Source organism: Kogia breviceps, chromosome 13, assembly GCF_026419965.1.
Source record: "Kogia breviceps isolate mKogBre1 chromosome 13, mKogBre1 haplotype 1, whole genome shotgun sequence".
Taxonomy (NCBI): domain Eukaryota; kingdom Metazoa; phylum Chordata; class Mammalia; order Artiodactyla; family Physeteridae; genus Kogia; species Kogia breviceps.
The window spans coordinates 89,521,377-89,546,958 of NC_081322.1; the positions used below are offsets into that span (position 1 = coordinate 89,521,377).

At 44.6% G+C, this 25,582-nt stretch overlaps 1 protein-coding gene across 5 annotated transcripts; it reads left to right on the plus strand.

Moving 5' to 3' along the window:
* The first annotated feature begins 1,217 nt into the window (after positions 1-1,217).
* Positions 1,218-25,507, plus strand: CEP43 (centrosomal protein 43). Of its 5 annotated transcripts, none has more exons than XM_059082895.2 (13): positions 1,218-1,447; positions 2,147-2,200; positions 3,907-3,961; positions 4,429-4,517; positions 4,972-5,109; positions 7,592-7,672; positions 10,099-10,158; positions 15,597-15,823; positions 17,855-17,967; positions 19,373-19,441; positions 20,814-20,853; positions 21,748-21,844; positions 23,390-24,100. In XM_059082895.2, the coding sequence occupies exons 1-13, from the start codon at positions 1,346-1,348 to the stop codon at positions 23,462-23,464; spliced, it is 1,200 nt and encodes a 399-aa protein (XP_058938878.1). In that variant the 5' UTR covers positions 1,218-1,345; the 3' UTR covers positions 23,465-24,100. The 5 variants fall into 5 exon arrangements, 4 of the variants coding, with proteins under 4 accessions (XP_058938878.1, XP_058938879.1, XP_066867242.1 ...); XR_010836131.1 differs by lacking the exon at positions 10,099-10,158 and adding an exon at positions 25,258-25,507 and having other exon boundaries at positions 1,231-1,447; positions 23,390-24,535; XM_059082896.2 differs by lacking the exon at positions 10,099-10,158 and having other exon boundaries at positions 1,231-1,447; positions 23,390-25,084.
* The last annotated feature ends 75 nt before the right edge of the window (positions 25,508-25,582 follow it).

The following is a 25,582-nucleotide window of genomic DNA, read 5'->3' on the forward strand; positions in this document are numbered from 1 at the left end:
AACAGGTTTATTTGGGACCAGCAGAGATTTGGCAGACAGCTTCTTTTCATAGACATGTTACAAACACACAAGTAATTTTTCTACTTCCTTAATTTGGATCCTTTGCTTACAGTCTATTTTTTTTTTTTCCCCCGGTACGCGGGCCTCTCACTGTTGTGGCCTCTCCAGTTGCGGAGCGCAGGCTCCGGACGCGCAGGCGCAGCGGCCACGGCTCACGGGCCCAGCCACTCCGCGGCACGTGGGATCTTCCCGGACCACGGCACGAACCCGTGTCCCCTGCATCGTCAGGCAGATTCTCAACCACTGTGCCACCAGGGAAGCCTGCTTACTACCTTTTAATTTACTAATTTCACTTCATAATTCCTAATCATCTTTATATATACGTATTTTTTTCTGCCTCATTCTCTTTAACTCCTGCTTTCTGTGTAAGGATGTTTCACAGTTATGCTTTGTGACAAGACTACGGTCCATTTGCATTTGTTCTGTTGCTGTGGAGGTTACTCATACCAGTGGTTAAAAAGCCAAACAAAAGGGGAAAATACTGAAAGGTCTCTGAGTCCTCCCTGTTCCCCCATGCACCACCTGGTACCATACCCTAGACTCAGCTACAATTAAGATTGTTTTTAATTCTTCTGGTTCTTTTCATTATAACTCCAAATAATATACATCCTGACCCATCAACCATAAATAGCATATTTTCAAAGGATAAAATTTTATCTTCTCTTTCAGTTCCTAATTTTAAAACTTACATTACTTTTAGTTCTAATGATGGAAGATTTTTGTGACTTTATTTACCTAAGTCATTATTTATAAACTTACATATTCCCTATGCAAAGGGAGATGAGTAAATTAGTATATTTATACTCTCTTTCACCCCACCACCAACGTTATAAGTCTGTGTTTTACTTTTATACTGTCAAGAATTTGCATTCGCCTCTGCAATTATGATTACATCTTTCAAACTTTGCCCATAATTGATTGAAAACACTCAGCAGCATTCACGATATTAGGGGTACAGCAGGTCTGTAGACAGCTCGCATATGCCTTTCAGCTGAACCTTTTCTGCACCCGGGTCAGCCTCCAGCTGTCAGCACTGAGATGACTTGGTGCCAGCTTTGGCTTTTACCGGCCACCAGAACCTCCTCCACTTCGGGCACCGCCCCCAAAGCCCCCGCCTCCGGAGACGCCCGAGGCCCCGCCCCGCGCCCGAGGCCCCGCCCCGACGTGACGCCTGGCTGCGCGCCGGCGCCGGGAGCGTGGGCTGACCCGCGTTGCCTCGCGCCGTGCGGGCTGCGGCAACCGTCGGCTGTCGGCGCGGCTTGGGCGGTTGTCTTGGAGAAGCAAGATGGCGGCGACGGCTGCCGCGGTCGTGGCGGAGGAGGACACGGAGCTGCGGGACCTGCTGGTGCAGACGCTGGAGAACAGCGGGGTCCTGAACCGCATCAAGGTTGGGCGGGAGCCCGGGGGGCCGGCGGAGGGGAGGCCGGCCGCGGGCGTCACAAAGGGGCAAGGGGCGCGTCCGGCGGGCCGCCCGGTCTGGGGTCCGAGCTCGCGGGCCACCTCGGGGGCGGTCCGCGCTGGGGTCGAGGGTCTCTCCCGGGGAGCCTCCGGGCCGCGTGGCGGCGAGCGGGGGGGGGGGGGCCCGGCCAGCCTTCGTCGGAGGAGGCCGACCGCGGCGTTCGGTGGTCGAGTCGCCCGTTACCCACCCTGGTCCCGTTCCAGGCCCTGTGGTCGAGTTGCTCCTCGCCCCTGGGTCTCCCCCGCCCCGGGCCTCTGCTGCTGGGCAGCGAGCCCCTCCCGCCGGCGGTGACGAGTGGGTGGCGGGCTGCTTCTCGGATTGTACTTTGCAACCTTGACGCGACCGATGGGCGTCATGAAGGACCGGAAATCAGGACCGCAGCCGGAGTGATGGGTGCTGACAGTGCCAGGGGGACAGACGGTGGGCACGGGGGCACAGAGAGCTTGCGCCCCTTCGTCAGGACGTCTCGGGACGCCTTCTGGCCTCTCTTTGCACCTGCCTGCTGAGCGTTATCATCTTGCTAGTTTTTTCTTTGCCTTTTGAAATTTCAGCTGGTGAGCTTCTTGTTCTGAAAATGTCCTGAGATCATTTTTGTTCCTTTACCCCCGCCCCCCGCTTTTTTTCAAGGCTGAACTCCGAGCAGCTGTGTTTTTAGCGCTAGAGGAGCAAGAAAAAGTAGAGGTACGAAATCTACAAAGTTTAATGACTGTATTCGTTTATGTTTAATTTCTCATTACTTAAAAGCCACTGTAAAACACTGTTTAGAGGAGTGTGTAGCCAGGGACAATTTTGAACTAAGGATTAAACTTCTTTACTGTTGGGAGAGGGTCAAGATTATTCTCTTTTCATGTATATTTTAGAGTTTTGGAGTAATCTAAAGAAAGTTAAGGCACCACAACTCTGAGGCCAGTAGTAAATCTCATAGATCTCTTTCCTTAGGGGGAATCCAGAACACTTGAAGAAACGGTTTCACAGTAAGTGGGTTTACTGCGGGACCCCTTAGAACCTTTAATATGCTAATATGCACTGTGAATCCCCACCAGGTGGGAGGAATATCGTATGCAGCTTTTCTCCAAGTTATCCGGTCACCCAGTTATTTTAAAATCATCTAGTCTTTCTTATGTCAAAGGTCCTGTCACTTTTCTGTGTATAAGTGTATTTAGTTTTTTCTCTTTACTGCAAGTCCTGCCACCATCTTGAGTAAATATCCTGGACCTTGCCTTCAGCAAGCATTACTACATAGTCAAGGCCTTCGACTTCCTCTGTGACAGATCAGCCTCTCCTCCTCCTCCTCACTTTAGAACTAGATGCCTTGCTCCTGTCTAACTTCATGAAGGTCTTCAGTTTTTGGCTCTTCTTTGCTTTTTCAGACATCAGTGGTCTCTTAGCTGCCTCTTGTTCTTAGCTGGTCTGGACCCCATGGTCCACATCTCAGAAATCCTCACTACCTTCCCTTCCAGCCATACTTGATTTGGGGAAAAATCTTAAGGATCATTTCGTTGGGCAGATTAGCTCCCCTCCCCGCTTGTGTCGGTCTGCACTGGAGCGGTCACCCCGCACTGGACTGCTGATGTTCCTGGTTGGTGGTTCCAGTCCCTGTGAGGTCCTGAGCCGGCTGACCCTGATTCTCGTCTCTGCTCAGCAGCTCCCACTTCGCCTTCACGTTACCCTCCTACGTCACCTGTTTCCTTCACTGTTGGCAGACGGTCTTGTCTCTCCCTTCACTAGATAACAGAAGCATCAGATCCTAACTTTTTGTGTCCTCTCCCACAATCTGTCACTCATCTCAGAAAAAGCTCCCCTGCATCTGTGTTCATCTGTTTCTCGTTCCTTCCTGCGTTAGTAGAGGCGACTGTGTCTTGCCCAAGAATAATCACTTTCTCTGGGTTTTACCTTCTAGGTGTTACTGTCAGTGCCTCTTCTATACGCTGTTCTTTGGCCTCTCTCTTTCTGCTGGCTCTTCTGTTGAGCACGAAAACATGTTTACATCTCTCTCAAGGAGAAAGCTGATTCCCTTGACTCATGTTCTGCGTTTTAATACCTCTGCAACTTTTTTCCTCAGTTTTGAAAGACTGTGTCTGTCTTATACCTTTCCTTGTGCTCCAGGCACCCTCTAATTCATTAACATCTTAAATCCATCACTACTACACCTAAGTAATTTCTTTTGCTGCTGTCAAGAAGAATCTCCTAATTGAGTATATCTCAGTCCTTACCTTAGCAAAAAGTAGTTCCTGTAGTAATCAGTAGTTATAGAATGGGTGTAGCCATCATTTTGTGAGTGACAGTATTTAACTTAATATCTTTGCCAAAAAATTAAACTTGAGTCTACATTTTGTAGTCGTTTGGGGATAAATGTATAACACTTAAAATATTTCATTTTTTAACAGAACAAAACTCCTTTAGTCAATGAGAGCCTGAAGAAGTTTTTAAATACGAAAGATGGTAAGATGTTTGTTGTTGTTTATTTTGTCTGTTTCTGAATTTTCAAATCTCGACTCCATTTGGGAGAAATGAGGAATTTCAGATTATTTTTTGAAGTATCTGATTCTTATAAGTTCTCATTTTAAATTGTATATTATTGTACAACTGAGTTGCCATTAAATATCAGTGGTCATGGGAAATTGTTGGTTAAAGCCAATTTTATTGTAAAGAGCTGATTTTACCGTGAAAAGCAAAACACTCATCCGTTTATGAGATGTCACGTTGTGTTACTGATAGTTCCAGACCAGTGGTCCTAATGAGGAAATGGCGGAACTGAGATGTTCATCACTTAATTGTGTTATTCAAGAGAAGAAATTGGCAATTTGGAACATTTTCTTCCTTTACTGTCGTTGTCTTACTTCCAGTGTCAGTGAGGAGGCCTCGGGTTCCTAAAGACCCTCTCCCACCTTCTCTTTTGCTCTTTGCAGGCCGGCTGGTGGCTAGTCTCGTTGCCGAATTTCTTCAGTTTTTCAATCTTGATTTTACCTTGGCTGTTTTTCAACCTGAAACTAGCACAGTAAGAATGATGCTTTTTACCTCTGTCTCTGAAACTGCCTTTGATACAGATGGGTTCATTGCAAGCCGAAAGTTAACAAAATTTGACAACTTACTTGGTTTAATCTTGCATAAAGATTATATTTTATAGTTGATTATCTTTTTCTCAAAAGCCATCTGAGCTGTCAGGTAGCTGGCAGCAGTGTCCCTGCTTCACATAACTTGCCAGAAGGGTTGTTATATAGAGTTAACTTGTTCTGCTCTAAGCCTGTACCTGGTAATGGAGACTTTGAATGCAGAGACTTGGTAAAAGAAATATATAATTCTTAAAAATGGACATTTCATTCCTTAGAAAAATGGCCTCTTTGAGTTTAGAGATGTCTTTAAGTTCTGAAAATATTTTTCTTTAATCTCTGAAAATAATTTTTCTATATTTTGGTGCATTTATACTTCTTTATATCGTATTTCTTTCCCAGTTTCAAGGTCTCGAAGGTCGAGAGAATTTAGCCCGAGATTTAGGAATTATTGAAGCAGAAGGTACGGTGGGTGGACCCTTATTATTAGAAGTGATCAGACGCTGTCAGCAGAAAGAAAAAGGGCCAACCAGTGGGGAAGTAAGTACAGTCCTATCCTTTGTTACCTGCTTCTGTTTTCTAGTCATTGCCTGTCTAGTGCGGCCACGCAGATTAGTGCATAGGTAACGAGTCGGGTTTAAATAAAAAGAGGTTATTCCTTCAAAACAAAACAAGACATACTCAGAGATTGTATAAATGCACATTTTGATGAAAACTGGGGATGTGGTAGCTCTGAGGCTGCTGCTGTACCTGCTCTGGGGAGTGACATTCAGATCCGGGAGTTCAGGGGCTGGGCCGTGTGCAGCCAATCCCAGCGCCTCCACTGACTGACCTCTGGCCTTGGCCATGCGACTCCGCTCCCCGGGACCTCCTCTGCAGATGGGGATGGCGGTCTTCCTCCCAGGCGTGAGTTAGTGCACGCGAAATGCTGAGGACACTCAATTGTTGGTTGTTACTTTTACTACTATTTTTAAACATAGAAGGGCTGAATTATAGGCTAGTTAACAATTTTTTGAACTTAAAGGCTTTTTAAAACTAGGCTTAAAACTTTAAGCTGTTGATTTTGCAGTTTCTAAACATTTTCATACTTCGTTTTTTTTTGTTTTTTTTTTTTGCGGTACGCGGACCTCTCGCTTCTATGGCCTCTCCCGTTGGGGAGCACAGGCTCAGCGGCCATGGCTCACGGGCCCGGCCGCTCCGCGGCACGTGGGATCTTCCCGGACCAGGGCTCGAACCCGTGTCCCCTGCATCGGCAGGCGGACTCTCAACCACTGCGCCACCAGGGAAGCCCTCATACTTCGTTTTTTTGATTAGCCGTTGTCTTTCTTATCCTTTCTTTTTAGAAATCGTGCTAATGAGATTAATGGTCTGATTTCCTTTACAAACATTAGTTTTACATAAAGATACTGTTTCATGGATGTAGACAGCACTGTGACTGTTCCAGATACCTGGTTAAATGTGCGCTTTTAGTCAGGTTGGTCTGTAGGAATGTGGAAGGTAATGGACTTTGGACTTGTGATGCTGGAGAAGAAAACTAGCTGTGGATTAGCCCACTGAACTCTGTGAAGCTGTCACCAAAAGCGCATTTTAACACCCCCCTTAAAAACCAGGTTGCTGTGCCCACATCTTTTCAGTCTTTTCTATTCATGATTGCTGAATTAATTCAGCTCTTTGTCTATTTCTTCCCTTTTTAAACATTACAGTGACTGTGTAATGGCAACTAAATAATCTCCAGGTTCCTCAACTTTAAGATCCTGCATGATGTGGCACCAACCTGACTTTCTAGCCTTATGCCTTTTTTTGAAATGTGCAGCCTTGTGCTTAGGCCAGGTGGAGCTTACCCTTGAAAGTGGCTTTTGCTTTCTTGCCTTCCCCCCTTTCTCATCTATTCTCCACCTGAAATGGTGCATCCTCTCCCATACCCAGCTGTGCAATGTTACCATCCATGTTCTCTCTTTTTTTTAAAATAAATTTATTTATTTTTATTTATTTTATTCTTTGGCTGTGTTGGGTCTTCGTTGCTGTGGGCAGGCTTTCTCTACTTGCAGCGAGCGGGGGATATTCTTTGTTGCAGTTCACGGGCTTCTCACTGTGGAGGCTTCTTTTGTTGCGGAGCACGGGCTCTAGGCGCACGGGCTTCAGTAGTTGTGGCTCATGGGCTTAGTTGTTCCGCAGCATGTGGGATCTTCCCGGACCGGGGCTCGAACCCTTGTCCCCTGCATTGGCAGGCGGATTCTCTGCCACTGAGCCACCAGGGAAGCCCCACCATCCATGTTCTCTTGACTCTGACTTCGGGGACGTTTTCTCTTGTTTTTACTCACTGCCTCCTGGCAGCCCCTGTAATTTAGCGCCTCATCCCGCATAGTTGTAATAGTTACCTGTTTTTTTAAAAAAATTTAATTGTATTATTATTTTATTTAGACATCAGGTTCTTATTAGTTAACCATTTTATACATATTAGTGTGTACATGTCAATCCTAATCTCCCAGTTCATCCCACCCCACGCCCCCCTCAGTTACCTGTTTTTATGAGAGTCGCTTATATCTATGAATAACGCAGCACCAGGAGCCACTTTTGGAATGTGCTCCTGTTTTTATGAGAGTTGCTAGTTGATTTTTTTTTTTTTTTGAGACAGTGAAGTAAGGAAGCAAGTCAAGGGAAGGTAGAAAGAGTAGATCTTTGAGAATCGCAGGACAGTGTTAGTGTGGGAAGTCGGGAAAGCAAGGTGAGAAGGTTAAATAACTCTGGAAAGGAAGCTTGGGGGCCTGTTTAAATGTGGCCCGAGTGTAGCCTGTTCAAGGTGTTTGGGTGAAATACTCAACAGGTAATTAGAATCACAAATTTGTTTGCTTTGTGTTTTGGTAAAACTTGAGGAAAATCTAATGAGGATATTTATATTAATAGGAAGAAATAAAAGTGGCAGTATTGCATAGTGGTTATAAGTGCTTCTGTTGAGGTGTAATTGGTATGTTCATGCTTTATTTTTGGATGTGTTTTAATTGTAAACTGTGACATATTTCAGGGCGCGCTAGATCTACCTGATGTGCATCCTCCACCGAAGTCGCCAGAAGGAAGAGCAAGTGCTCACACTCCTCCCAGTAAGGTGAGTGGGCTGAGGCTCCTGGGGCTCTGCCTTCTGTCTCTGCTCTTGTTACAGGGTTTCTTGTTGTTAAAGAGCTTTTTGGTCTTTGATGAAGTATATATGTTAACGTTTACTTATTTATTTATTTAGAGAGTCTTCTAAAACTTTAATAAGCTCCTTTGGGACCATGTGCAAGACAGTAGGTTTTTTAAAATGCCATGTTAATATGCTCTTAAATTTTTTTATCAACAATTTATATGTTGAGCCGCATGAGATTTGGATCTCAGTACTATACTTTCCATTTTAAAAATACTGAATTTCTTAAAAAAATTTTTTTTTAATTTTTGAAAATTCTTTTGCTTTGATATTGTTTTGAATATTGTATCGTAGAAAGAAATATGCTGTTAAATAAAAGAATTGTAGGATATTTGGATTCATTTGGTACTTTGAATGTTTTGTCCTTCAATTAATAAGGAAGTTTACTTTTCACTTATAAATCCCTGTAATTTGAGAATATCAGGCTCTAGAATATAGAATTGTTGTGTTGAATACTGTAGACAGGTGGCCAGATTTGGAATTGTAAATCACGATGATTTTTTTATACTAATGAGATATTTTAAGGATTTATAAAAAGTCTGTGCACTCTGGTTATATTTGTATGAGCTGTTGAAGTTAAGGCCTTCTGATTTCAGGGATTTGGATTAACGGAGAAAAAAACTGTGGAACACTTGAATTTAAAATCAAGGTTCTCTGTGATAGTAGGAGTGGATAGAAAGGTGATGGTGTGGAAGGGCATCTTCCTGTGCCTGGCTGAGCGCAGCGCGGTGGATGAACCAGCCCATCTTACCCAGGGCGGGCTTGGGGCTGCTCGTGTTGTGTGACTTGCTCTGACTTCTGTTTGCAGAGGTGCCATGGAGTACATCCCCAAAGCGGCTCCTGGTGCTGGGTTATTCGTAGATACAAGTTGTGTCTTTTTAAATTAGGTGAACGTCTGGAGGGCAGCAGTTGTACTGCTAGGTTCCTTGCTTTTCCAGATGCCTGGGTGTAGACACCAGTGAATGGTTCCTGCTGCTGTTTATTGCTGGTTCTTTGATTTCGTTGCTCCTTTTTATTTTTTAGATTTAGAAATCAGAGGAATGCTGTGCCTTGGGAATGAGGCTCTCATGCTGCTGTAGCTGTTTTTTTCCCAAGGCCTAGTTAGCCTTTCCTAATAGGGTCGGTTGGTCTGGGAAGCATTTTCCCGTGATGCTCATTGGAGGCTGGAACCTGCTGTACAGGGAGAACGAGGTCGTGAGTGAATCTAAAATTCACTTCAAATTAAGTGCCAGATATAAGAGGCTTAGTAAAAAGAAAGGTTTGCTTTCTGTGAAAATATCTGGCTTTAGAGGGATTAGAATTAACCATATTCCGAAATACTTATTAATACCTATAGTATTGAGTTATTTGGAAGTTCTCTTTTTAGCATATTATTTTCTAAAGCACATTGGCAGTACTAATTTTCCACATATTGTATGTCTTCAAGATAAAACGTTAATGTCTGTTTTATAGACCCGTATGCCCTCTACATAAAAAGATGTTTAAGCGCTATCATGAGAATTATCAAGAGAATGTTAAGTTTTAAGTCAGGAAATGTTGCTCTAAATACAGAGAAGTGATGGTAATTTTTAAGGTGTCTCCAGGTGGTCCCTGCTTCCACCACCTCTGATGGTTTTCAGCTTCGCCTGGGCCCTCAGTCAGCATCGTAGGCCTGCGGGTGCAGTGAGCACTTCCGGACACCATAGCGCATCTCTAACGGGGCAGGAAGGGGTCTGTTTTAAGACAGGGCATTCTTTTGGCAGTTAAATCGCAGTTCCCCTGTAGTCCTACGGGATCTGGATTTGCGATGCCAGCCCTTGCCCCACCCTTTTCTTGCCCGCTTTCTTCTCTCTCTGAGGTCTTTGAGTGGTTCGGGGGCTCTGCGAAGGGCCTACACATTAGGGCACCTCATCGGTCTGGAGAGCGCTAGGAGTTCCGGGAAGCTGGGGCCGAGCCAGCTTGGGTCCAGCCGGGCCCTGAGCAGCTCGCTTTGTGTCCTGCTGGGGAAGGAGAGGTGAGGCCAGGGCAGGTCCTAGAGGAAGCGGCCGGCGCCTTCGGGCTGGTTCTCTCCGCGAGCCGCGGGCCGAGCGCGAAGGGAGTGAGTCTCCCCGCGCGGCCGCTGAGCAGGGCGGCTGCGGGCCCTGCGTTTAACCCCGTGACTGTCGGGCAGAGCAGTTAAACCCGAGCTCAACCACTTCGGCAAGAGTGTGAAGAAAAGACTAAAACGGCGGGTTGCAAAATGAAGCACATTAGTTAGATTTTTCCATTTTTAAGAAATTTTCTAATCGGAATCTTTATTGGTTTGGTATGAATTAGTTTATTTTTAAAGATTTATACTTTGTGGTAAAATGTCATTTTATTCTCATGCTCAGATACCAAGGTATAAAGGACCAGGTAAGAAGAAGCCAAGCAGGCGGAAGTCTGGTGCCAAGGTAACGCGGGAGGGCCGAGGAGGAGAGCGGCCGGGGCCGGGCCGACCGCCGGCCTCACGCGGCCTCCTCGGGCGCTCAGCTCGCATCGGCCCAGGGTTGCGTTGTCTGTCGAAATGTCACTTTCTTTGATCTGTGATCAGAACACGCCGAAGTCATGGAGACGTAAAAGAAAAAGTAGTTTGACTTTCAGTTTTTATCCGGGTGAAAATCATAGTGCTGTATTTTAAAACTCTGTTCTCGGTTTTGCTTTGAGAATTCCCTGTTTTCTTGGCAACAAAACCACGCTGACGATACTTGCTTTCCTCTTGAGTGGATGGTCACCGATGCTTTCTTAACATTATGATTTTTATCTGAGGTAACTAGAACATCAGACTACTTTTTGGGCAAGTGCCAGTCGAGGAGTAAAGGCCAACCCCAGTTTCCCTCAGCGCACTTCTGTTGGTGCTGAGCAGCGTGGCAGTCAGTCCCGGCACGTCCGTCAGCCCTTCTGAGCGCTGCCTCACGCACACGCAAGGGGCCGCGGTGTCGCTGCCGTGGCTGCTGCTTTTCCTTCCCGAAAGCTCTCAGAATTCGACTAAGCTAGTGGATGAACTGCTTATACAATCTAAGTATTGGAGTTCCCAGAAGCCTCAATTACCTGCATAGTTCTCAACACTTATTTAGAATAAGATCAAGTGATTTAACGTTCACTTCTGTGAGAATCGCTAGTCCTTGTTGAGCCTAGGTTTATGTATAGATTTTTTCACTAAGTTGAGGACTTCCAAAATTAAAGGCTTTTGAAGAATTGTATTTGCTGTGTTAGCTGGCTTTAGTTTTAGTGGTTTCAATGGTAAGTTCCTGTTACTGTATTTGTTCACACTATTCTTTATGCGCTACTACACGAGAAGATGTTTTAAAATGTATTCGAGCACGTTTGAACATTTACATAGTACAAGTCTTTGTTAAGTGCTGGGGGCAACACAGATTTAACATGGGTCCTCACTTAAGCAGTTTATGGTCAAACTGGAGACGTGAGACAGAGCTTAAGAAAAATTATTAAGCATATAAACTAGCATGTTTTTTATAGATGTTTTAAGTCAGTTTCTTGTACTTTTTTAAAGTATATTTCGTAATATTAAATTTTAAAAATCTTGTTGGTGTCATGAGTTTTAAAGAAGTTAAAACATTTGAAAGAAGTCGATACGTAGAACCAAAGCCACTAGGAGACACATTTCACTCTGTGCGCTGGACGCAGCGGCGGGGGCCCAGACCTCGCCCGCCCTCTGCGCCGGGCAGGGCCTCACGTGCTCTGCGGTGACTGAAGCGTCTGCACAGGCCTTATTCCGGAGCTACAGGCTGCAAGTAGGGCCCCTTTCATTTCACGACTATATTCCTGAGCCCAAGACACTTCCTCAACAACTTGGAAACCTTTTCCCTTCTACTCCCTTGCTTGTTTCCGAGTTGCACCTGTAAGAAGTGTGTGTTGCACCCAGCGTTGCCTGTTTCCAGCCCAGCAGAGGGGCCGCTCGCTCCCCCCTCCCCCGCCTTCCTCCTCTGCCCTGTGCATGCGGCAGGCTCCCAGTACCCATCTTGCTAACCCGGATCCTGAGCTGCGTCTGGTCATGGCGGTTGTCCCCAACCAGGCTCCGGGGGGGCCGTTCCCAGGGTGGGCGGAGCTGGGAGTGGTCACCAGGCGCCCAGCAGGACGCGTCTGTGTCTTGCTGTTTCTTTTGCCTGCGGGAAGGCACGAGTATTAGCTGCTCGTTCCGAGACTTCTGGCTGTTTTCAGAGAAGCTATATTCATATCAGAAATAAACTTTAAAAAGTCAGTTACATGTATAACTGATTTGTACTTAGTATTGTAAGCCCGTTAATATGCAAAGCAAAACTAAGGGTTTTGAACTAATTTAATTTGAGTAAAAATAAAAGTTACATTTCTTTTTGTTATTGTTGTGGGACAATAAAGGATGCTCGAAGAGTTAGACTACAAGGTGCATAAGTATGAGACAGGAGGGCGTCTCTTTAACGAGTTAAACATTTTAAATGTGCATTAACACTTCCAAAGTGTCCTCCGTACTCTGTTTTGGTGTGGACCGTGTTGTTGTACCAGGCATGGTGCTAGCTGTCTGAAAAAAATAAATGCATTTTATTTATTACAACAGGCTTTTGGTAGGCTCCACTAAGGTTTTTACCATTCAGTTGAAGAAACTAAGGTAGTTGATGTTTTTGTTTGTTTTTAACACGAAGCTGTTTTAATCATCACATTAAATGTAGCATGGAAGGTTATCCTTTCTTTTCATAATCGATTTTTAGGTGTTTTAAAACCGATTTGTGTTGAGGTATTTTTTTGCTTCAAGTTCTTAATAAATGACATTTCTTAATTTGTTCCTTGTTTTCAAAATTCTGGGATAAGCCCAGCTTTATGTTGATTTAGGGTGGTGATGGGGAGCACGTGTTGTGTGTGTTTGGGAGCGTGTGCTTCCGCAGCTTTTGCGGTACACACACACACACACACACACACACACACACACACACACACACCAGCCCCTAAATGAAGGGGTGCGTGTGGGTGAACGAGATGCCAGCCCTTGGCCCGTAACCCATGACTGTGCCCGGCCTCTTCTGCTTCAGACCCCGGGAGCTGGCCGCGCAGGGTAGGAGAGCAGAGCGGCTCGACAGAGGGTAACCTTCAGGCCGATCTCACAGCCAGACTTCGGTTCTCATGTGCATCTGTGGGAATTACAGATTGTTTATACAGCATAGGGATAGCGTTTCTTTAGAAAAACTGAGTTTTCAGAAAGAGGGGCTTGTATGTTTGTTTTGTGGTTTTCAAATTCCAAAGTGTTTACTTTCTAGATAAGTAAATTAAACCTTAAATATATGTGTGTGTGTTACAATGGTAGTAAAACTACTTTTCTAAATAATTCATTAGTAAGTCATGGGTCACAAACTGCCTTTGGCGGAGTCGGGGAGGGGAGCTGCAGGCTAAAGTATGGGTGGGGAAGAGAGTTGGAATTGCACAAATATTCTTGAATACTTTTGCAAAACTGGGATGTTTCTTTGGCTTTGCTGTTCCTCTGTTATGAACAGTGCAGATTAAGCCTTTAGTTTAGAAAAACAAAATTATTTTTTCCAGGTTTTTAAGACACCCTACTGATAATTCAGTTTTTGGCTACTGGAAAATTGGTAGTTATTTCTCTGTGAAACTTCTTTATGATGCTGATTTGCTGTTAATCTAGAAGTGATTGAAATCTTGAATGTGTAAGTGTACTAGTAGAAAATTAAACATACACTAGAACTTCCTTACAGTTTGGCTGTAATTTACCATAAAGCTTATTAGCCCTGGGGTCCATGCAGGGGGTTAAGTGACTGCTGTAGTGCAGTGCAGTAGGCCTCCTGCTGGTCTGGAAAGACAAGACTTTGTTATGTTGTATTATGATTACCTCTTAGTTCCTCGGGCAGCTGTAACAAAGTACCACAAAGTTGGTAGCTCAAAACAGCAGAAGTTTACTGTCTCGGGGTTCTGGAGGCTGGAAGTCTCAGTATCTGTAATCATAAATGTGTTTAAATAGCACAAGAATGCAGGGTATTTATTTCCAAATGCATATGCCTTTGAAAAGATACATATCAATTTTTAAAACATTTATAAATCAGAAATTATAGTGGGCATGAATATACTTAAGAAATACATAGGTGGATGGTGCTTCTCTATAATTGATAACAATAGGAAAACTTCAAGAAAGTTATTGGGAAATTTGAAAAAGTGTCTGCTTCTTTGAAAATATCCTATGTTGTCTAAAAGGGTGATAACTTGGTATTTATTTCTCCAGACATCTCTTTTTACAACCATTGACATACGGAATGTATAGCTCTGTACAAGGCCCTAAAAATTGTATAGCATATATCTTACCTGCTGTCAACTAATCATGGCCTCTAATTAGTGTAAAACTCTAAGTGTGTATCTTACTGCATAGTACCTTCTGTCTATACACAGATTGAAAGTGCAGTCATCCTTAGTGTCTCCTTGAGTAGTTTCTAACCCGCATTATTACCGCTTTTCCCCAGCTGCCCATCCCTTTTTTCTTACCTCCTAGTAGTACTTTGACTTGGAAAAGTCTACTGCGCTTCAGTTCTTGAGGAGATTCTCAGTTCCTGAGAACATTAAATGCCTTAAAATTATACAGTTAGTAGCAGAGTATGGACTACGTCACACATTCCGTGTTTCACGGGAGTGCTCGTCTCACACGCTGTGGCATCGTACTCAGCCCTGCTCTCTGTGGTGTGAAGGCTGAATCTTGGGAAACTGTCATTTTTAACCCATAAAAACGACAGTTTCCGGTGACTCAACCCGGTAGCAGAGCATAAGCCTTTAGAGCTAACCTCTGGAATCAGACTTTGATATCAGACGCCTTTACTGCCCGGCTTGGCAAGTGACTGCAGTGTCTCTACATCTCCTTTTCCATTTCTGCAGAGGAAGCAGAACCTGCCCCACAGGTTATTTTGAGGATTAAGATGAGGTAACACATGGGAAGCGTTTGAAGACTTTCCATGAATGTTAGCTACTTTTATTATTACTATCATGATATTTTGGTTTTGTTGTTATGATTTTTGTTGTTCACATAGAAGTGTCTAAAGACAAAAAGAAATCTGACCAAGGATAGAATAAAATTAGGTTGTGAGGATTAGGGCTACCTGAAAACAAGAAAATACAGTGTGCAGTATATTTTCTGCTAACATCACCAGGTCAGTAGGACAGGAGTAAAAATGCTTGAGAATTTTGTACATTGGTTTCAGATATATAGAAGCATATACATCAATACATGCATCCATGGACGTTTAAGGGAGGTGTGGAATAGGGAGTTACTCTGAAAGTCTGAATTAAGACCAGTGATAAAACTAGCAAAACTTTACTTTAGAGATGTGAACGGTAAAGGTGGCATCTTTCACCTTGATGTCCACTGTATTTGGCACTGGATGGAAAACTGCTAGTTTTATTGATGGCCATTTTGTTTTAATGCTTGGTTCATTTATGTGATGAACTAATCATAATGAACTCATCTTCCTTATCTCCTTTATTAGTAATGCTTTTTATTTGCGAGTTAAAAACATATTAAGGTAATCAATGAAGCAGTGATATATATGTAAGAGGAAATGGGAAAGTTTGTTTATAAATGGGCTAGGTAAAGGTATTTCCGTTTAGGGAGGGAGGAGAGGAATGGTACAAACAGGTTTGACGTTTTTCCCCGTCAAAAGTTCGTTGTTATGCCCTGAAGCCTGGGGATGAACTGGTCGGTCCGGGGGGCCCCACTGCACCTCATGCAGCTGCAAGACCCCACGTGTGTATGCGCGCGCACACACAGAATTGTGTATGTTCACGTGACTTTTTAATTATTTAAGATGTCTTAATTAAAGTTTTATTTCGCCAAGGAGACCTTTTCTCTTTCCCTCTCTTTTTCTAGAAGGCCAGCAATGACGCTAGTCAGAGTGACACCAGTATCTCATCATCAGAACCAAAGAGCAAAAGTAGTCTTCACTTGTTGGCCCATGACACAAAAATTGGATCCTTGTTAAGCAACAAAAGTCTAGATGTCAAAGACAAAGCTGGTCCTTGTCCAGGTGAAGATGATACGGAAGGAGATTCTTTCTTTGATGATCCCATTCCTAAACCGGAAAAAACCTATGGTTGGTGAGTAACCTGTGCTTTTATATTATCAGGCTAGTGGCTTAAAAATAGAGTTTCTAAGTGTTTTATGTTTAAGAGATAATGAGCTACCAATAGTTCTGTAATTATTGAATTCGTGAGTCTGATTTTGTGTCATTAAAGCCTTTTACGTTGTCAGACAGTTCCAAGTGTTGAAGGACCTAGGCGTTAATGATTTCAGCAGGTAGGTTTGTACTGAGTACCTGCCCGTGTGCCAGGTACCGTTGCAGGTACAGGTGCAACAGTGATGAAACAGGCAAAATCTCTGCTTCCGGGAGCTCATACGCTGGACGGCAGCAGCAATAAGTTAAGAGCCACCAGGTGCCGTGTCGCGTCGAGGCAGCCCGTGTTACAGGAGCTGAGAGAACCGAACGGCGGAGGGCGGGCGCGTGGGTGTGGAGGGCGGCCGGTTCTCAGTGGCTGTCGGAGGAGGCCTCGCCTCAGGGGCGAGCTTGTGGAGGGGAGCGTAGGCCAGGCGTTCAGCTGGGCTTCTGGAGCCCTGCACAGGCGGAGGTGTGTGGCGTGGCAGGTCCGAGGACCCGTGGCGAAGGAGCTTGCAGGAGGCGGAGTCGGGCCAGGGGCCAGGAGCGACCGTGGCAGGGCTTGGCCCGACTCCCAGGGGCCTGGAAGCCCCGGGGCTGCGAGCAGCAGGGTGACCGATCTGACTGGCGCGGTGACAGGGCCACCGGGTGCCGGGTCCCCGGGGGACGCTCTTCAGGCCTTCCAGGTGAGAGATGATGGTGGAAGTCGTGAGAGGTAGGCGGTTCGGGATGTATTTTGAGTTTGGATCCAGAAGGATTTGCCGATAAGTGTGAGAGAGGAAAAGAAGTATCAGGGGCAGCTCTGGGGTTTCCAGGCTGAATAACTAGGAGGTTGGAAATGCCATTGATGGAGATGAAAAGCAGGAGGGGCGAGGCTGGATCGCACGGCGGGCCGCGCGGCAGTCCAGAGCTCGCTCTCGCCCGGAGAGTTCGAGAAGGTTGGCAACGGAGAGGTGAAGTCTGCTTTCAGTTGTGGGTGTGGGCATTCAGGGAGAGGTCTGGGCTAGAGGTGGCGTTTAGGGAGTCATCAGTCTCAGCTGAGGGTGCGGCCGCAAGGCCGGAAGGGGCCACCAAGGAATGGGCACTGCAGCGGGAGGGGGACCCAGAGGACCGGAGAGAGAGGCGTCCTTGGAGGAGGAGGCCCGAGTGAGCAGCTGAGCCAAGTTCTGATGAAAGCCACCCTTTGCACTTAGCCGCCCGGAGCCCCGATGCCCCTCGCGGGCCGTCCCGTCGGGTGGGGCTGGGGCAGTGTTAAAGGGTTAACGTGGCTTCAAGAAAGCCTGAGACGAGAGGACTGTACGTGGCAGAGTTTTCCTGTCCAGGGTGCAGAGGGACGCGCGGTGGCTGGAGGGCGGGCATAGGGGACTAGAAACGGTAAACTGGAGGAACAGTGGCACGCACGTGTGTCGATGAGAGTAACCCGGCTTTAAAGAGGAAAGGTGAACGAAGTAAGGGCGGGAGAGGGGAGTTCCTGGAGTGCTGCACCTCCGTGCCGGCGCCGGAGGAGGTGAGCCGCGGGCTGCGGGGCACTGCTCCGCGTCCGCTGCAGGCTGGCGGTCAGGACTGTGTGCTGAGGTCAGCTGGTGGCCGAGGTCATTTGCGGCCCGCTGTGCAGGGCCACGTCTGGGCTGTCGTGCTGTGCTCGTCAGCTTCTGCGCCGTCCCTTGCCTGCATCTCTGGGCCACGGAAGGGGCTTCTGATAAAATCCCGGGCAGTGAAGCCGATGAAGAGGAGCAGTTTAATTTGTGAGATAGCACACACACAATTCTAGAGAGAGGCGATAACTCCCTGCGTGAATTTGCCCTGATTCTTAGGCTGTTTTGCCTTGCCAGGTATACTTCATGATTTTGGATCTGTGAAATGTATATTCTTTATTTCCCAGCTCCTGTGTTGCCTATAAGATATATGCAAGCTGCTTATGTTTTAATGGCAGAATGTGAGAAGCCCATTTAACTGTACACTTGTTTCTTGCTAGGAGAAGTGAACCTAGTAAGCAAGTAGGAAGCCTTGCATCTCTCTCGGATGCCCCGCCCTTAAAAAGTGGACTCAGCTCCCTTACTGGAGCGCCCTCGTTGAAAGACTCTGAAAGTGAGTGTCTGGAAGTCCCTGGGTTTGCTGACTGAAGACGTGGACTTTGAATGCTGATGGCTTTTTTTCTCTAATTAATTAAGTAGTGTATGATCATAGTTTATTTTTTCAGAAAAATTATGTAAAATCATAAAAATAGCCCATAATTTTACTACTCAGTGATATTTTCTATTAATATTTTATTTTAAAACTTTCTTTTGAGCGTGGTCATATTCTCTATGTTGTTTTGTATTCTGCTTTTCCTGTGCCATGGAAATATTTTTAGGAAATTGACTTTTTAACCGTCTTCTATAATAAATAGACATTATAATTTTTAAGCCATCTCTCTTTTTTTGGACATTTGAATTGACTTACGTAGGATTTACTTACAATTAATTTTTAAAACTTTGTTTCATAGATTCTGTAGATAGCACAGTAATCATCGTAAGGATGTTAAAATACTGTTCTCCCTTTAGGGATTTGGATCAGACGTATCTTTTTATTTGCAGCAGAGGCAGGGATTGTTAGCTAGACATAGAACGGCTCTGCTGCTGCACACAGATGGTGACAAGACCAAGGCTTTAAAAAGCAAAGCCTTAAACGTGTAATTGTGCAGATGAGCTTTGTATCCTATATGATAGTAAATATAAGATTTAATTGGCAGAGTGTTTAGAGTATAAGTGTGTCTCTTTGAGTAGATCTTTACTGGGAAATTGCTGTGGGGTTTTGCATAATCTTGTAGCACTTACTAGCCATTTTGCGTTATGTGATACCACTGTAGTAGGATTTCCCAGGGCACATAAAGTAAACTAGCCATGAGTCTGTTAATTCGGCCCAGTTTCCCTCTTTTTCTCCTTTCCCATGGTATTGTCACCTTCAGTGAAGGAATCCAGAATGTCATGATCATGTCACTCTTAGCACTGACTAGGAAATAACGATTTAGAGAGGGCATTGAGAACTGGGGACTGAAGAAGTAAAAACCAATGAGGAGATAAGTCTGGTAAATGAAATAGCGATTAAATTGAAGCACAATTTAGAAGTTCAAAGGAATAAAACTGATGAGAATAATTAACTGTAGTCCGTGAATTCATACCCAGTAGGGCTTCTTATAGAAGGCTGTTATCTGATAGGTGGGTAGAAAATGATTTTGATGGTCAGGTTCCAATAAAGAGTAGTATGGCTACAGAAAGGATATGTAATAGTGTGGTTAAAAAAGGGACGTGTGATACATAGTGTAAGCATGTTATATTGCGTAATGCATAATAATGCATAATGCGGTGTAATTAATCACAGTTTGTAATTTTCATCTTAGTTTTCGGTTATGACCTAGCAACAGACCCTGTACTGCAAAAAAAACGTTGACACGGTTTAGAGACGATTATATTCTAAAAGTCAGTTTAATGTGAATATTTTTTCCTGTTCACAGGTAAAAGGGGAAACACAATTTTGAAAGATCTTAAATTGGTCAGTGATAAAATTGGATCACTTGGTTTAGGTAAGTAGGTTTCCATTTTCAGTACTGACTGCTTTGAGGCGGTTGTTTTTTAGAATAAAATCTTAAGTGAAATGTCAGTCACTCCACCGTGAGCACCTCATGCACAGGTGGTTGGACAGTTTTGATGTGTCCAGGGTTACTCCGTCGGCCAGGGGGGGAGGGGGCAGTAGCCACAGCGGATTCTGTCCTCGTGGGGTTTAAACCTAGCAGGAAGATGGGTGTTAAACCGGTGCCTTACGGGTACTTTGAGTGTTAGAAGAGTCAGGCCGCGGCGTTACGGAAGCGGGTAGTGGTTTGACTTAGCCTAGCCTTGGCGATGGGGGAGCCTCTCCCAGGAAGTGACTGCTCTGCGAGACCTGCTGGGGCAGGCAGAGGGGAGAGCCTGCCATTCGGACCGCAAGCACAGCGCGTGCCGAGGCAGAGGCGCTTCCCTGGGGCTGGCGGAACGTGGTCCGGGCCCCAGGGAGTCGGTCTGATGGGGACGGCCGTGTAACGGGAGCTCTGGGGTGTTGTGTCCCGGTCTGTGGTCTGCAGCAGCAGGAGAAGCCTCCGCCTGCCCTGGGCCACTTGTGGGCCCCGTACCGCCCTCAGAACCTTGGCGTTTCTGGAGTAAGCCTTTAGAGCACGGTTTAGTTTGGGAGACAGAAATATTAGTCAAAGGCCCTCGTGTTCACAGACAGGCGCTTCACCTGTTGAAAGCATGAGTCGGTAAACTCCTTCTGTAAAGGGCCAGGATGGGTGTTTTAGGCCTTGTGGGCCACAGGCGGTCTCCGAGTATTCTTTGTATTTTTACAATCATGGAAAAATGTAAAAGCCATTCCTAACTTGCAGGCTGTGCAAAAGTAGGTTGTGGGCGGATTTGGCCTGCAGGACAGGCTCTTATGTGTAACCAGGAAGTCAGAGGCTAATGTTAGGCTCCAGCCCATTATTATTCAGTGACTATTTTGTCCTTGAATTGGCTACAGAAGCCAGAGGAAGGTGGGGGAGTGGTTAGTTTCCCCCAAATCCAAACTGCAGCCCAACTGTTCTTTTTAATGATGCCATATAATTCAGTAGTTTAGTGGGTTTTTTTGTGTGTGTTACGCGGGCCTCTCACCGTTGTGGCCTCTCCCATTGCGGACCGCAGGCTCCGGACGCGCAGGCGCAGCGGCCACGGCTCACGGGCCCAGCCGCTCTGCGGCACGTGGGATCTTCCCGGACCGGGACACGAACCCGCGTCCCCTGCATCGGCAGGCGGACTCTCAACCACTGCGCCACCAGGGAAGCCCAGTAGTGTAGTTTTTGAAGGAAATGTGTGTCTAGTTGTAGGTAAATTGTGAGGTGTGTTTATATAAATATAACATATATATATATCTTTTCTTAAACTTATCAGGGACTGGAGAAGAAGATGACTATGTTGATGATTTTAATAGGTAAGAAAAATGGTTGGACAAGAAATACATAAATTGTAAACAATTTCTGAATAGGAAAGTATGACAGAATTACATTGGTGCTTATTTTAGTCTTTGGTTCTCGTGTTCATATTGATTGAAGGTGAATGGAAGACAGTTAATCGAGAGTTATACACTGGACTTTGAAGCATGTTTTTGACTTTACATTAGAATAAGAACATCTACATTATGTGCAGGGAGCTTGATAAGAATAAGAAAAGGAAGTAACGTTGAAGGATTGACTCAGAAGCCAGCAGAAGCAGTTAGGCCACTGGATTGTCAGTGCTTTCGTTCTCTCCTTTCTGATCTCAGTGGTGGGAATTGTCTACATTCGGCTTAAACAAATTGCCCTCTCAAATTGTTTTTCTGATTCACATGACATTTCTTAATTTTTTGATTCAGGTAATTTTTTTATATATGTAAAGAAAATATAACCTATGAGTTGGCTAATAATTAATTTGGAAGTCCTATTTGTTGTAGATACGATTAGAAATTTAAAATCAGAGTTTGAGAATGTTATGTAACTGATAGTTTTCTTCCCCCAATATAGAATTTGTGTTTACTCTCTAACATATTGTACCGTTTTTTGAGAGATGAGCTTTTAAAAGCGTTTGCTTCTTTCATGCCCTTGTGACCATGGTCACTGTTCCGAAGCTCAGTGTTCTTATCTGGTAAATGGGCTGGATGCTTCCTGTGCCCTTGCTAAGTCATCTTAAGGCTCAAGTGAGATGAGATGTATGGAATTAATGATGTGTAATAGTTTATTCTACTTTATTTAAAGATTTAAAGTAATTACGTGAACGATTGAAGAATGCTAGTTACTCTCTCTGTTTATAGTCACAGTTCTTATTTTTCTTTTCTCCCCCCTGAAATTAGTACCAGCCATCGCTCAGAAAGAAGTGAGCTGAGTGTTGGTGAAGAGATCGAGGAGGACCTCTCTGTGGAAATGGATGACGCCAACACCAGTGATAAAGTATGGTGTTGTGCTTCTCCCATGGAGTGCTATCTGTGCCTGTTGCCTTGAGTTACTGTAAAGCTTCAAAACTGTATACTTCTTGCAAGGCAGGAATAGAAAGGCAGACTTAGAGAACAGATGTGTGGACACAGGAGGGGAAGGGGGAGGGTGGGACGAATCGGGAGATGAGGTTTGCTAGCTAGTGGGAACCTGCTGTCCAGCGCAGGGAGCTCAGCGCCGGGCTCTGTGACGGCCTAGAGTGGGAGATGGGGGCCGGGGAGGGAGGTCCAAGGGGGAGGGGATGTGTGTACGCGAAGGGCTGATTCACTTCGCTGTGCGGCAGAAACTAACACAACACTGTGAAGCAGTTATACGCCGATAAAAAAAAAAATTACACTAACTAGGAGAAAAGCAGTTGAAAATTCCGTAAAGTTTATGACGGAGTTTCCTGGTCCAAATCTAAAAGGAATGTCTGTAATGAATGTGTAAAATTGTTTTCGGTTGTCGCCTGCTTTGTTAAGTAAGTGCTTGTGAAATACTGGCGTGTTATTACTGGGGCTTCAATTGCTGTGGTTGTAACTGGGCCATGGTGGGTCAGGATGAGAGTCAGAATAGACCACCTCGGGGTGTAGACACTGTGGGTAGGAGGTCCTTTTTAGAGACGTCAATATCGAAGGTTGGTGTGTATATAAGAGCCCTGTGAATGCAGGAGCTGAAGCAGAGACCTGGGGTGTGGAGTGTTTGTGAGGTCTGAGCAGGAGGGAGACAGGACAGCAGAAACGGGGAGTCAGGGTGTAAAATTAGGAGTGCATTTTGGAGATCACATTTGGGCTTTTATTGGGCAGAGAGCAGATACTTAGGTGCATGATAGATCTGAGATGTGAGGTAGCATCTCAGGATCAGGTATCAGTGCCCACGGTAAACTGGGTGAGTCTGCCTTTGAGGTTGTAGGTCGCTGCAGCCTGGAGGTGAAACTTGCTTTCCAGACTAAAGAAGGACTCTCCAAGTGCTTGTGACTGTCAAGGACTGTCATGTAGGGAGGAGGCCTTTGAGAGAAGCAGCATTTTATAATGAATCTGGGCCCGTGTTCCTATTGTTTTATGTATGTGTTTTCTCAGGCGAGCTGCAACCTTTGATCCTCGGTTTCTTTATTCGTGAGGCGGAGGTGTCAATGCCTCCCTCGTAGGCTTGTTCTGAAGGTTCAGTGATAATATAAAACGTGCCTTCTCTAATTCCTGATACAGTATAAGTTTGTAAGAATTTGTCTTTCTCTTTTTACCTTATGTCATCCTAAAGAGGCCTGAAAATGTTGCTTTAAAGAAAAGAACTACAGATGGATTATTTTAACAGCCAGTCTTCTTGTTAATGTAGAGTTCAACTGTTAGCTCAGCTTTCAAAAAAATTTCAAAAAAGGAAGAAGAAAGTGAGGACAAGGACTTCTGACTATGCAGCAGTTTTTAGAGTATAAGATAGTATTTAAGTTATAGCAATAGATGTTAAACATTATTTAAGACTCTGCTTGCATCCTGACACTAATTCTTTTCTTTCTTTTGAACAACAAAGCTTGATGACCTGACACAGGACCTAACTGTGTCCCAGCTCAGTGATGTTGCGGATTATCTGGAAGATGTTGCCTAGGCGATGAAAGAAGGAAGTATTCTAATTGGCAAAGGATAAAGGACTCTGATCAGTTCTCTTTTTTTTTTTTCCTGGACAATCACTCCTTGCTGGAATGTCTGCTCCCTATTGGTGCCTTGTGTTTCAAAAAGATTACAGAGATTTTTAAAAATTAACTTTTCATTATACTAAACAAAACAGTCCTATTTGAGACCATGTGTGGAAGAGTCAATATTCTGAATTTGGTTTAGCTACATGCTTCTCTATGGAAGTTGATTACGCTCAAATTCACTCCACGGAGCGAGCCTGTGCAGTGCCAGTATTAAGCGCGTAACGAGGGCGCCAGTAAAGCCGCAGGCTCCCAAAGCTCCGCGTGCACGCCTGGGGGGCAGCCGCCTGGGCTCAGGCACTTCGGCAGCAGGTGGTTTGTCTGTAGTCAGCGCGTTGGGCAGCAGGTGGTTCTGCGGGTAGTTGGCAGGTGGCCTGGAAAACCTGCAGCCCTGAAGCCGCTGTAAGTTACATTTGACAGGTTGACTTTATCTTATATTTCCTTCCATTTGGAAGGTTTGTTAGACCATTAAGGTTATATTAAAATACTCACGTGTCTGCTACTTAGTTTTGCGTGTTTTGAAGATTAAAATCCAGGTGTGGTTATGACTTTTGATTCATGGAATTGTCTCTGACAGCGCTTGCAGTCGCCGCTCTGTGTCCATGTAAGAAGCTTTATTCACAGGTTCTCCTTGTCATAGTTATAATTTATTATTTGTAAAGATGCCCTGAAACATATTAAATACCAAAATGCATCTGAAACCATTAAGCAGTGCTTTTATTTCAGATCTATAAGTTGGTTATATTAAAATCCAAATTGGACTGTAACAGAAGTAATGGCCTAAGACCATATCCAGTTTGACAAGCTTTATACACTGTACATAGTTTCATTGTAACCCTTAAAAGTTGAGCCAGTGATAGAATTTCAGGCCGTCTCGTTTACATTCTATCCATTGTGCTGCTGTTTATGTAGGTTGCTGACATTACTGATCCTGAAGTATTAAAGAGAACAATTGGAAGTGATGCGTGCATGTTCATATCGATGTAAGTAAAGCTGTGATTATGTTAAATTTTGTACTTTTAAATTTCGGTTAAATTAAAGCTTTTTATTGTCACCTTTATTAATAAAAGGAGCAAATTAGACCTAATTCATTGATCTCAAGAAGTGAGCAGACTTTGTGGTTTGTGTAATGTTAGTTTTTCATTGCATACTAGTCTAAACATTACAGAAATATTTACTATGCTCCGAAATGTAAAGGGAAATGATAACGTGTGGATCAAGGTTATGTGACATTGGAATCTGATTTTATACAATTTAAGTGAAGCTGAGCCATAAGCACCAAGAGAAAGCAGGACAGAATGTGGGCCGGGGCTGCCTGGGAGCTGCTCTGCCCAGCCGCCCTCAGTCTGTGGGCCAGGATCTCAGTCTCGGTCAGGCTCTGGGTTTCGCGTGAGGAAGTGGCGCTGCGTGAAGATCTAGTCTGTTGCTGAAAGCCCCCCGGTGTGCTCGCTGTCAAGTGTGTTTCCTTGGATGTCATCTCTGTAAAAAGTCGTTTTCTATAAAGACTGTGGTTCTGTTCTGGCCCTCTGGAATCTGTGTCAAATGTGTGATTTATTTTTTTATGTTATTTGATAGGAGCTAGGTTTCTGTACAGTGATTTGAAATCATCTCAGTGCAACCATCATATCGGGGTGGGGCGCTTTAATTTTGCAGAAAACTTTTGAGTAGCAGCGTCTGAAACCTGTCATTTTTCTGTTACCCACAGGATCCGGTCTTGTTATAGTAGCTGGGAGGATGGGGAGAAAGATGCCAGATATGAGAAGACTTCCTTTGTCATCAGCAATACATACATCAGATCAGATAGTTTTAATAGCTTAAAATGCAGCTAGAAAACGCTCTGTTTCCACATGTGTCCCTTGATGAGGTAGAAGGTTTTGAGTGTGATTAGCGTTTTCTTTTTGTTGAGAAGTACATATTGAAATATTAACCCAGGAAATAACGTTTTTATGGTAAAACCTGTATTGTACAGTGGAGTTTTTCACATGTTTCTTTGTCGATGTCAGTAAAAGTCTCGTTTTACTGACGGTGAC

Coding starts and splice junctions, on each gene's coding strand:
- CEP43 (XM_059082895.2), top strand. CDS start 1,346: ATGGCGGCGACGGCTGCCGCGGTCGTGGCGGAGGAGGACACGGAGCTG. Junction 2,201..3,906: donor AGGAGCAAGAAAAAGTAGAG/GTACGAAATCTA, acceptor ATTTTTTAACAG/AACAAAACTCCTTTAGTCAA. Junction 17,968..19,372: donor CTCGTTGAAAGACTCTGAAA/GTGAGTGTCTGG, acceptor TCCTGTTCACAG/GTAAAAGGGGAAACACAATT.